This window comes from Rhodotorula graminis (assembly GCF_001329695.1).
Source record: "Rhodotorula graminis WP1 unplaced genomic scaffold RHOBAscaffold_9, whole genome shotgun sequence".
Classification (NCBI taxonomy): Eukaryota; Fungi; Basidiomycota; class Microbotryomycetes; order Sporidiobolales; family Sporidiobolaceae; genus Rhodotorula; species Rhodotorula graminis.
Genome location: NW_017264936.1, coordinates 627352 through 637973, shown reverse-complemented (window position 1 = coordinate 637973; position 10622 = coordinate 627352). Strand labels below are relative to the sequence as shown.

Sequence of the window (10622 nt, the reverse complement as noted above, 5' to 3'; positions counted from 1 at the left end):
CGTAGCCATCCCCCCTCCCCCGTCACCCCCTCTTTCGTACGAATCGCAATCCGACCCTCTCGAGTTCCTCCGTCCAGTCTCTCCGCCTCTTTCTCGCTCAAGTGCGAGTGCGAGTGCGAGTGCGTCGGGGAGGCGGGGCGCGAGGCGGCGGCGGGCGAGAGGGAGGCGAGGGACGCCGACTGCGCGCGAGCGCCCCGCTCCTCTCGCAGCCTCGGCTATTTCTCTCTCGCGCGCGCACAGCCGTGCCGCTCCGAGATCTCGCTCGCCGCCGCCGTGGGCCCCCCTCGCGTGCGTCCCCCTCTCCCTCTCTCCTCCCTCCTCCCTCCTCCCTGCTCTCACCCTCTCACCCGCACTGACCCCTCGCTCCCACCCTCTCTCTGTCTCTCTCTCCCTGCAGCCCGCTCGACCCCACGCTCTCCCGCGCTCCGCACCGCGCTCCGATCGTCCACGCTCGCTCGCGGGCCGTCGGTCGCCCGGCCACCTGCCTGCCTCGCTCGGCGCCGGCGCTCGTCCCGCGCTCCCTCTTTCGTGCGGCGCGCCTCCTCTCGGCTCCACCGCCCGCTTCGAGCCTGTCTTTTCGGCGCTTGTCGATAGGGTGGATGGCGGCGAGGGGGGAGGCGGGCGGGCGAAGCGTGGATCCCGCGCGCTCGCTCGCTCGAGCCGGAGGCGCGACCGGGCCTTTCTCTCTCGCTGTCTCTTGCTCTCTCTCTCTCTGCTGCGACTCGGGCCCGCGCTTCTCTCTCCCTCTCTCGTCCTCTGCTTCTCGCCGCTCAGACTCGCCTGACCGTCCAGCCCGCCCTCGATCAACCTCGCGCACCGACCGCCGCACCACTCGGACCCTCCCCTCGCCCTCACCCTCTCGCGCCCCTCACCGTCGCCCCGCACCACCCACCCTCAGCCCAGCATGTCGGACGCCCTGCCCGTAGACGACGCGCCCGACCCTTGCGGCGCCGTCTCGACCGGTCGGCTCGGCCTGCGCATCGGGTCCATCTTTGCCATCCTCGTGCGTTCCCTCGGTCCTCTTCCTTCTCCTCCCCTCCCCGGGGCACTCACGCGCACACGCACACGCACCACACCCGCCCGTCCCGGCCGCCGCGGTACCGAGCAGGTCACGTCGCTCGCCGGGACGCTGTTCCCGATCCTCGCCAAGCGCGTCAAGGCCCTCGAGCGCACTGTGCCCGGGTTCGTGTTTGACTTTGCCAAGTGCGTCCATCTCTCTCTCCCTCTCTCCCTCGCTCCCTCTCTCCCTCGACGACCTTCCCTCCGTCGACAACCCTCCCTCCCTCGACGACCTTCCCGCCCTAGACGACACCCTCTCTCCCTCCCTTTCTTGTCGACCCACCTGACCCTCACCACCCCTCTCCCACGCCCACAGGTTCTTCGGCTCGGGCGTCATCCTCGCCACCGGCTTCATCCACCTCCTGCAACCCGCCACCGAGGCCCTCGGCGCGTCCTACACGCTCTCGGCCGGCGGCTGCATCTCGGACGCGTGGGCCGACTACCCGTACGCGTTCGCGCTGTGCCTCGTCAGCCTGTACGCGACGTTCGTCAGCCAGATGGTTTTCCTGAGGATGGGGAGCGAGAGGGTTGGGAGGGCGGTCGGGAGGAAGAGGGCGAGGAAGGGGGAGGAAGAGGGCGAGGAAGGGCGCGGGGCCGTGACGCACGTGCACCTGCCACGAGACGGCGCGACGGTACTGCTCCCTGAGCTCGAGGCCAACGCGTCGAGCGCCGACCCGGAGAAGGCGCACGGACCGGCCGTCCCGGCGCCATCGGCTGTCGGACGCGAGTCGACGACGACGGCGGCGACCCAGGGCCTGGCCGACCCGCTCGAGGATAACCCGGTCGTGGCGCAGCTCATGAGCGCAATTACGCTAGAGTTTGGCGTCGTGCTTCACTCGGTGCGTCTGATCTCGCCTCGGGTTCCCCCCTCCCTCTCCCTCCCTCCCTTTCGGACCTGCCTGACTCTCTCAGAGCGACGCATTCAGGTCATCATTGGACTTACGCTCTCGGGCACGAGCGACGAGGGTCTCGGCACGCTCGTCATCGTCATCGTCTTCCACCGTGCGTCCCCCTCTTCTCCCTCCCTCGCTCCCTCTCCCTCCCTCCCTCTCGCCGCCTCTCACGCTCCCCTTTCCCGCGCCCGCGCCCGCCCGACAGAGATGTTCGAAGGCCTCGGCCTCGGGACCCGCCTCGCCCTGCTCGACGTGAGCGACACGTACGCCTGGCTGCCCTGGGTCGGCGCGCTCGTGTTTTCGCTGTGCACGCCTCTCGGGACCGCGATTGGGCTCGGGGTGCGCGAGGGCGTCGTGCGTCCCTCTGTCTCTCTCTCTCGAGTCGAGGACGGCGGGCGCCAGCACGAGGGACTGACGAGAGGAGGGGCGCGCGCGCGCGCAGAGCATGTCGAACGGGACGGGCTCGGTCGCGGCTGGCATCCTCGACGCTATCTCGAGCGGCATCCTCCTGTATATGGCGACGGTCGAGCTCATCGTGCGTCGCCGGTGCTCTCTCTCTCTCTCTCCCGCGGGGCGCGAAGAGAGGGGTCGACCTTCCCAAGTTGAGCGGCGCATTGACGCTCTCCCTTTTTCCTCACGCTGCAGGCACACGAGATCGTCCTCAACCCGTGCTTCCCTCTCTCTACTCCCTCGTCGCACGTCCCGACGTCCCTGACTTCCTCGCTCCCCTCCTTCGTGCCCCTCCTCGACCATCTCGCCCGCGCCCGCGCCCGCGCCCTCGCCCTGGGACCGCCCGCAGCTACTACCACACATGCTCCTGGACCCGCCTGTGGTTCTGCCTCGGGTCGTTCGCGTTCGGCGCGGGCATCATGGCGCTCCTCGGCAAGTGGACGTGAGGCAGCGTGGGCGAGCGGGGAGCGTGGCGAGAGGAGGGGAGGGGAGGGGAGAGGAGGCGCGCTCGATGCCGTAGACGTGCAGTCCATCACTGAGGAGCTCTCATGGACTCTCGAAGCATGAACAGGAGACGAGAGACGAGCGTACTGCGCTTGCTCGCGACAAGGAGAGAGAATGAGCGAGAGGGACGCACACGAGCCGGCCGTCCGAGCGAGCGAGCGAGCGTCTTTCTCTCTTTCTCTCGCGGCTCCCTCGCGCGTCCGACACGGACCTGAACTCGATATTTCGTGAGAGTACGGCTGAAGCTCGGCCCGCTGCAGAAAAGTGCCCGCTCTCAGCTGCTGGTCCAGCTCGCGCGCTCGATGACCTTTGAACGAGAGTCGAGCCCGCCGGCGGCGACGATGCCGCACGAGGTGCTGCGGCGCCGCTCGAGGTCGGAAGGGGGGAGGTGTGCGGGTACGGCGGCTTGTGGGCGCTGGGGCTGGGGGGAGAGGTGAGGAGGAGCGGCGGGCGGGCGGGAGGGAGGGGGAAAGGACGACGACGAGGCGGCTTGGGCAGGGTAGGGGCGAGCGGTCGGCGGCGCCGCCGCAGGGTGTCGGAAGTCGATGTCGACGACGACCTGCGAGTCGCTGCCGGCGCCCGGGGCTGTCGGGAGCTGGTCGGCGGGCACGGCGAGGCAGTCGGACAAAGAGGACGAGGCGGGGCCGTCTAGCTCGAGTGAGCGAGGCGCGCCTTGTCGCGCTTGAGGAGCCTGGGGCACGCACGAGCAATGGACGAACATCGAGTCAGCTACGGGCGCGACCGGGTCGGCCTCGATAGGACAAGAGGACGAGGGACGCACCTACGCTCCTTCTCGATCTCGAGGTCGAGGTCGTCGGCGTCGCCTTCTGCTGCATCGAGCTTGTCCTGCATGGATTTCTGCGCGATGAGAGGGCCGCTGTCAGCCTGCGGCCCTGTCGGTGGCCCACAAGAGAGAGGCAGGACGAGGGACGTGCTAGGTGATTGTGCAGCAGTTTCTCGTCGAGCACCTTGCAGAGGTCGACCGTGTCGCCCTTGTCCTTGCCCTTGCCCTTGAGAGTTTGCGGCACATTGCTCGGCAGCGGCGGGACGGCGCTGCTGGCGAGGGCGGCGTCGAACCTGCGCGAGCGAGGAACGTGGGTGAGCGTGCGGCTCGCTGCACGATCGGGACGAGCGCAGGGCCCGATGGGTTGAGGGACAAGGAGGAGAGAGAGAGACGCACTCGTTGGTGAACGCCTTGAGAGCCTTGCGCGCCACGTGCGCCGACTTGTGCCCCGCCTGGTCGGCAAACACCTCCTCGAGGACGTCCCTGCGCGCCGGCACCGAGGACGACAAGAGTCAGTGCCCTCGTCCCTCGCGTGATCGGGCAAAGGAGAGAAGAAGGCACGTCGCACACGCACTCTGTGGCAGATCGGGCGCGCTCGAGCAGCTCGGCGCGGGTCGAGGTCGAGACGAGGTGCCACCGCTTGGCGACCGTGTCGCGCGAGACGCGCTCCTCCTGCGGGACGTGCGGCCCTGCGGGTTTCGTGAGGGACGTCAGTCATGGCCGGGTGAAGAGTTGGAGAGAGTAGGGACGCACCGCTGTCGTCGTTGTCGTCCTGCTCGACTGGAGCCGCCTTGACCCGCTTGGTCGGCGCCTTGTTGTCGCCCTTGGCCTCGGCGGTCTTGCCCTTGTGCTTCTCCTTGGCCGACGCCTCGTCCTCGTCGCCGCCGTCCTCGCGGGCGGTCGCGCGTCGAGCCGCCTTGTCGGGCGAGCGTCGGGGCGAGTCGTCGCGGCTGGAGCTGGGGCGGCGCTTCTTGGTCGCACCTCGCGGGACGACGGGGTCGAGCAGGACGACGGGCTTGCTCGTGCGTTTGGGGTGGGCGGGGCCCTTGAAGGTGAGGCCCTGGTGGGGGCGCCGCCGACGAGATGCAAGTTGGGTGAGCCGACGAGGGCTCGAGGAGGAGGAGGAGAGGGAGAGAGGGCGCACCGGTGCGGGAGGCATCGGGGCGCGTGCAGGCAAGTTGGAGCTCGAGTTGGCGGTGCTCTAGCGGTATGGCGGGCAGAGTGGGAGCTGTCAGGTCGCATCGAGAGCAGGAAGAGAGGGTCGGCTCGCTCGTTCATCTCGTCGTCCCTGCTCAGCCTCGCGAGTGAGTGAGCTGCTCAGAGCGCAAGCACCTCGAACGAGCCACTGCACCCCATGGCCCCTTCGGCCTCGTTCTCGTTTGGCGCGCCCACCGCCTCGTCGTCGACGTCCACCCCGCTCAACAACCACGACCGCCCGCACCAGCCGCCGCTCAAGGAGTCGCGCACGTTCATCACCGACACCTACACCATCTGGGCGTCCCTCCAGGTGCGCTCCCCCTTTCGCCCCTCCCCGCCTCGAGCCCTCATCAGCTCACTCGCTCCCCCCGGTCCACAGCGCATCGTGCAGCAGAACAACGCCGACCAGGACGACGTCTACGGCCCAGGTGGCGCTCCCGTCCCCACGCCAGACCAGGTCCAGTACTATGGCCGCGTGTCGCGCCTCTACCGCGAGGCCATCGTCCAACAGCTGCCCCTGATCCAGGTGCGCCGCCTCTCTCTCCCTCCCTCCCTCCCTCCTCGTACCCCGACCTGACCCCACCTCTGCGCACAGAGCGACACCGACTACACGCCGGCGGGCAAGCACAAGGCGCTCGCCCACTTTGCCGCCATGCACGGCGTCCTCGCCCTCGCCGAGATCCTCTTCTTCCCCTCGGACGGCGTCGGCGAAGGGCTCGTCGCCGAGGAGCTCCTCGACTGGGTCAACACGATCGACCCGGCTCCGTCCAACGACGAGGGCGCCGAGCTCCTCGCCCTCGCGTCGCCGTGGGACTCGGACGACTTTGTGCCGTACCTGTCGCGCTGCGTCCTGCGCGGCCACCTGTCGTCGGCCGCCGCCCTCCTGTCGCTCGTCGAGTCGCAGCACCCGGACGAGACGCTTCAGCACCTCGCCAAACACCTGTCGACCCTCGTCGCGTCGTACCCGCGCTCGACCGCGTTCCGCACCGAGTCGGCCTTTGTCGTCGCCCTGCGCCAGTGGCGCACCCAGACGCTCGCGCCCCTCAAGCCCCAGGTCGACTCGCTCCTGTCGTCGTCGTCCGACGACTGGGGCTCGTCGCTCGCGCCGCTCGTCGCCCTCGTGTCGTCGGCTGCCAGCGACCCGTCCTCGTCGTCGTCGTCGTCGGCCGCTGAATCGGCCATCGCCGCCCTCGGCCCCGAGGACTGGCGCGAGAGCCTCGCGGCGCACTGCCTGTGGGCCTCGCCGACCACTCTCCGCCGCGCCGACCTCCCGCCACTCGTCGACGCCCTGACGCGCACCCAGCCCGTCGACGCGTCGCTCCCCGCCGAGCGCGCCCACGCCGCCCTCCTCCGCGGCGACGTCCCCGGCGTCCTCAAGGCGCTCACGGGCGCCCACGCCTGGGCCGCGGCTCACCTCGGCGACCTCCTCGCGCACCTGCACCTCCCCGCGTTCGACCCGCCCGCGCTCACCGGCGCCGGCGAGGACGACGACGCGCTCGGGCTGCGCGAGGCGTTCCTCCTCGACTGGGGCGACCGCTGCACGGCCGACCCAGGGCTGTGGCGCGTCAGCTGCGAGTACTGGGCGGCGTGTGGCACGCAGGGGAGGGAAAAGGTGCGCGCGCTCGCCGTCGCGCTGCCGCTCGAGGTCGAGGGCGAGGGGGCGCAGCAGGGTGCGGGGGCACGAGCAGGGGCAGGGGCAGCAGGGGCAGGCGACGGCATGGACGTCGAGGGAGAGGGGGAGGGCGAGGGCGAGGGCGTCGGCGCCGAGAAGGAGAACGCGGCGCCCAAGAAGAAGCGGGCCTCGCGCCAGGTCGACGAGCTCCTCGCCGTCCTCGCCGCGCTCGACCTCACGGACGAGTTCACGGCGACGTGCGAGGCGTATGCGGCGAAGCTCGTCGACAAGCGGCGGTTCGGCGAGGCGGTCGCGTACGCCGTGAGGGCGGCCGACGGGAGGAGGATTGCCGAGATTGCCGACCGGATCTTGGACGAGTACATCGAGAAGGGTGCGCCCCCGCTCTCGCCTCTCTCTCTCTCTCTCTCTCCTTTCCGTACGGTGGACTGACGGTGTCGACCAACCCGCAGGTCAAGACGCCTTTATCGCCCACGTCGACTCGATCCCGACCTCGCTCCTGCGCCCTCCCTCGTCCGCTCCTCCCTCACCCTCGTCCCCCTCCGACCTCCCCGCCCTCTCTCCCTCTGCCGCCCTCGCCCCCTACACGGCCCGCCTCACGTTCCTCGCGCGGTACCGCGACTTTTTCGCCCTGTACGCGAGCGGCGCCCACCTCGAGGCGGCCCAGCTCCTCGTCCTCCTCCTCACGAGCGGCGTCGCGCCCAAACGCTTCTGGGCCGTCATGCTCCTCGACTCTGTCCCTTTGCTCGAGGGTGCGTCCTCGTCCCTTTCTGTATCTCTCTCGTCCCGAGACCGGCGCACTGACCCCCGGCACGCACGCATGCACCCCGCCGCCCGCAGCCACGCCTCCCCTCCTCGACTCGGACGCCATTTACGAGCTCCTGCGCGTCACCGAGGACCTCCTCGGCCCGCCCGACGTCTTTGGCGCGCTCGACCTCCTCGCGCGACTCGGCGGCGGCGGTGGTGGGACAGACGGCGCGGCCAAGCAGATGCAGGTCGTGCGCGCCGCGCTCGCGAGGGGGCTCGCGGCGTGTGCGTGCCTCGAGTGAGCGAGCGAGCACGGTCGGGAGCGCGGGTCTCGAGTGCAACGTAGCTCGGTGCGCGCCCTCAAAAGCTTTCTCTGCCTCGAGGAGAGCGTGCGCCGAGAAGGTCGGTCGGCCGCTCCGGCTTTCGTCCCTCGACCCGAGTGCCTCGAGCGCCAAATCCGGTGCGCTCGGCCGGGTCGTGCTGCGCTCGAGGAAGGGGACGACGAGGCGGGAAACTCTGCAGAGCGTCGCCCAGTCACGACCGGTGCGGTCGTCGTGGTCGGTCGATCCGCCCTCTTTCTCTCTCTCTGCGGCGCCCAAAATTGTCGCGCCAGCTCTAGCTCGCTTCTTGGTTCCTTCTTCCTCACTCTGTCGCCGCGCTAGTCGTCCACCTCGAGCCGTACCGCCGTCGCTTCGACCCCGCACCGGCCCTCTTCCTCCTCCTCCTCCTCCTCCTCCTCTCGTCCTCGACACTCGATTCACCTCGCACCATGTCCGACGTCGAAGATGCCTGTGGCCCCGAGTCGGTCGGCAAGGTCCCGCTCCGCATCGCCGCCATCTTTGTCATCCTCGTACGTCCCTCCTCCCTCGCCTCTCTCTCCCTCCCCGCCGCCTCGCCGGCCCACACTGACCCTCTGCTCGTCGCAGGTGACGAGCCTCGTCGGCACCATGTTCCCGATCCTGTCGAAGCGCGTCGGCGCCCTGAGGCGCATCGTGCCCGGCGGCGTGTTTGACTTTGCCAAGTGCGCCCGGCCCTCTCTTCCTCGTCCCGCACCTCGTCTCGCTCTCGGCCCACTCCCTCGTTCACTCTATTGACACTCTCGTACCTCCCGACAGGTTCTTCGGCTCGGGCGTCATCCTCGCGACCGGCCTCATCCACCTACTCGAGCCCTCGACCGACGCACTCGGCGAGGGCAACACGCGCTCGGCCGGCGGCTGCATCTCGGACGCCTGGGCCGAGTACCCGTACCCGTTCGGCCTGTGCCTCCTGAGCCTGTTTGGCACGTTCGTCGTCCAGATCGTCTGTTTCCGCCTCGGCACCGAGCGCATGCAGAAGATGACGGGCGGCGTCCCGCCGCACATCCACGTTGCCGGTCACGGAGGACACGTCGATGTACCGCCGCCGTCGTCGCCGCAGGACGTCGAGTCGAGCCCGACGACGGTGTCGAGCCACGACTTGGAGAAGAAGCACGACCTGAGCCGGTCGTCGAGCGAGCTCGAAGCCGGCAGCTACCGCGACGCTATGGAGGAGAACCCGGTCGCGGCGTCGCTCATCGGCGTTCTGACGCTAGAGTTTGGCGTCGTCCTCCATTCGGTCCTCATTGGGCTTACGCTCTCCACCACGAGCGACGACGAGGTGACGACCCTCTTTATCGTCATCGTCTTCCACCGTCCGTTCCCTTCTCTCCCTCTCTGAGTGTGTGTGGGCGGTCACTGACTCTCTGTCGCTCCTGTTGCCGCGTCCGCAGAGATGTTCGAGGGCCTCGGTCTCGGGACTCGCCTCGCGTTCCTCAAGCTCGACCACCTCGGCAAGAAGTACGCGCTCTTGCCCTGGTTCGGCGCCCTCCTGTACTCGAGCTGCACGCCCATCGGCATGGCGATTGGGCTAGGCCTGCGCGAGGGTATCGTGCGTCCTCTTCTCTCTCGTACGATCGCTCGAGTTCGTCCGACTCACTCGGCTCCTTTTCGCAGAGCATGTCGAGCGGCACGGCGTCGGTCGTTTCGGGCGTCCTCGACGCCACGTCGAGCGGCATCCTCCTCTACACGGCGACCGTCGAGCTCATCGTGCGTCCCCCCGGTCCGCCACGTCCTCGAGCGGTCGGTCTTGACCCTCGTCCCTCTTCTCGCAGGCGCACGAGTTCATCTTCAACAAGTTTTACCACACGTGCTCGTGGACACGTCTCTGGTTCAGCATCGGCTGCTTTGCACTCGGCGCTGGCATCATGGCGCTCCTCGGCAAGTGGGCGTGAGTGGGCGCGCGGTGGCGGAGGAGGAGGAGGAGCGGGCGGGCGACTTGGCGGCATTCCTTATAGACTAGAGTTGGGCGTGCATTCTACGAGTTCGGGTGTTCTACCAACTCGAAGAACTGGCTTGAGAGCGAGGGGAAGATTGTTTTCGAGCGCGCACGGACCTCTCGTTGGCGGCCTTCTCAAGTTGGACAGGGTCGCGTGGGCGCCTGGTCGCGGCGGTAGGTCTCTCGCGTGTCGCACTCTCTGTGCAGCAGTCCGCTCGGTTGAGAGACGCCAGCCGCTGAGAGCTGAACCCGCCGGCACGAAGAAGGCGAGCGAGGGAACGAGGCGCGCGGTGGACGGGTCGCGACCGGCGTCGCCGCACTTTCGCTCAGGCGTGAGCACGGTACTGGGTCAACGGTGGGCGCGCCTGTGCCCTGTGAGATTGCCTAACGGAAGCAGCCCGCGAAGGAACCCGGCTCAAAGTCCGTCAAAAAGACAAGAGCTCCGCCGCGGACGCGAAGAGGAGAGTTCGACTTACGCTGTTTCGCGGCAAAAGTATATGATGTCTGTGGGATTCGAACCCACGCCCTTTCGGACCAGCGAGATCATTTCAACCTGAAGCTGGCTCCTTAGACCACTCGGACAAAACACCGGTTTGCTTGAAAGGCGGGAGACAATTGCAGTACACATAAGCTTCGTACGCAGCTGGCGGCCGCCGAATCGAGCCCGAGGAGAAGTCGAGGCAGGACGAAGAGCGCTCTTTTCCTCTGCCTCGCACTATCGCGGGCTCGTCTCTCTCGCGACACAGTCACGCCCAGCTCGACCACGCCAAGCCTCTCCCACCCACAGCGCCCTCGATGCACCTCGCCAACCGCCCGCTCTACTCGGCCTTCTCAACTCGGGAGCGGTCCGTGCGTCGTGCCGGGAGAACGGCCGTCGAGCGGGCGCTTTCGCCAGCCGGACGTATCGAGACGACCGTGAGCTGTTCGCGGCATCCAGAGCAGCGCAAGCACGAGAGCACGCTTCCTCGCAGAGTCGCTTCCGGTCGCTGCTTGTCGGCGCGCCTCTGCTCGCACGGGGCGACGCCGAGGCTAGCGGACAGGGGGCGCGAGCGATTCACGCAAAGGA

The 10622-nt window shown here is 68.6% G+C and overlaps 4 protein-coding genes and 1 non-coding gene across 5 annotated transcripts; 3 read left to right on the top strand and 2 right to left on the bottom strand.

Annotated features, from left to right (window-relative positions):
• Positions 1-904: 904 nt before the first annotated feature.
• RHOBADRAFT_37873 (uncharacterized protein) lies at positions 905-2947 on the top strand (the record flags this gene model as incomplete). Its single annotated transcript, XM_018413469.1, has 9 exons — positions 905-1003; positions 1109-1203; positions 1376-1598; positions 1707-1898; positions 1986-2061; positions 2158-2306; positions 2395-2487; positions 2598-2620; positions 2752-2947. 9 exons carry the CDS (start codon positions 905-907, stop codon positions 2846-2848), a joined length of 1047 nt encoding a protein of 348 aa, XP_018270054.1. The 3' UTR covers positions 2849-2947.
• Positions 2948-3343: 396 nt separating this feature from the next.
• On the bottom strand, positions 3344-4885 carry RHOBADRAFT_54579 (uncharacterized protein). The gene is made up of 7 exons (XM_018417396.1): positions 4835-4885; positions 4444-4750; positions 4265-4379; positions 4087-4173; positions 3875-3983; positions 3688-3764; positions 3344-3597 (listed from the first exon to the last, which is right to left on the bottom strand). Exons 1-7 carry the CDS (start codon positions 4847-4849, stop codon positions 3555-3557), a joined length of 753 nt encoding a protein of 250 aa, XP_018270053.1. The 5' UTR covers positions 4850-4885; the 3' UTR covers positions 3344-3554.
• Positions 4886-5001: 116 nt separating this feature from the next.
• Positions 5002-7566, top strand: RHOBADRAFT_54578 (uncharacterized protein; the record flags this gene model as incomplete). The annotated part of the gene is made up of 5 exons (XM_018417395.1): positions 5002-5197; positions 5267-5413; positions 5483-6890; positions 6970-7269; positions 7358-7566. The coding sequence occupies exons 1-5, from the start codon at positions 5045-5047 to the stop codon at positions 7564-7566; spliced, it is 2217 nt and encodes a 738-aa protein (XP_018270052.1). The 5' UTR covers positions 5002-5044.
• A 467-nt stretch (positions 7567-8033) lies between these two features.
• RHOBADRAFT_37869 (uncharacterized protein) lies at positions 8034-9613 on the top strand (the record flags this gene model as incomplete). Its single annotated transcript, XM_018413468.1, has 6 exons — positions 8034-8114; positions 8191-8285; positions 8380-8933; positions 9012-9169; positions 9235-9327; positions 9393-9613. The coding sequence occupies 6 exons, from the start codon at positions 8034-8036 to the stop codon at positions 9510-9512; spliced, it is 1101 nt and encodes a 366-aa protein (XP_018270051.1). The 3' UTR covers positions 9513-9613.
• Positions 9614-10054: 441 nt separating this feature from the next.
• On the bottom strand, positions 10055-10146 carry RHOBADRAFT_t77. The gene has a single exon. It is a non-coding gene; the product is annotated as a tRNA-Leu (tRNA).
• Positions 10147-10622: the final 476 nt, after the last annotated feature.

What these genes read in the sequence shown, in the direction of transcription:
- RHOBADRAFT_54579 (XM_018417396.1), bottom strand. An exon ending in CGCGCCCGATCTGCCACAGA is followed by an intron (nt 4,174 to 4,264) that starts GTGCGTGTGCGA and finishes GCCGGCGCGCAG; the next exon opens with GGACGTCCTCGAGGAGGTGT. An exon ending in ACACGGTCGACCTCTGCAAG is followed by an intron (nt 3,765 to 3,874) that starts GTGCTCGACGAG and finishes CTCATCGCGCAG; the next exon opens with AAATCCATGCAGGACAAGCT.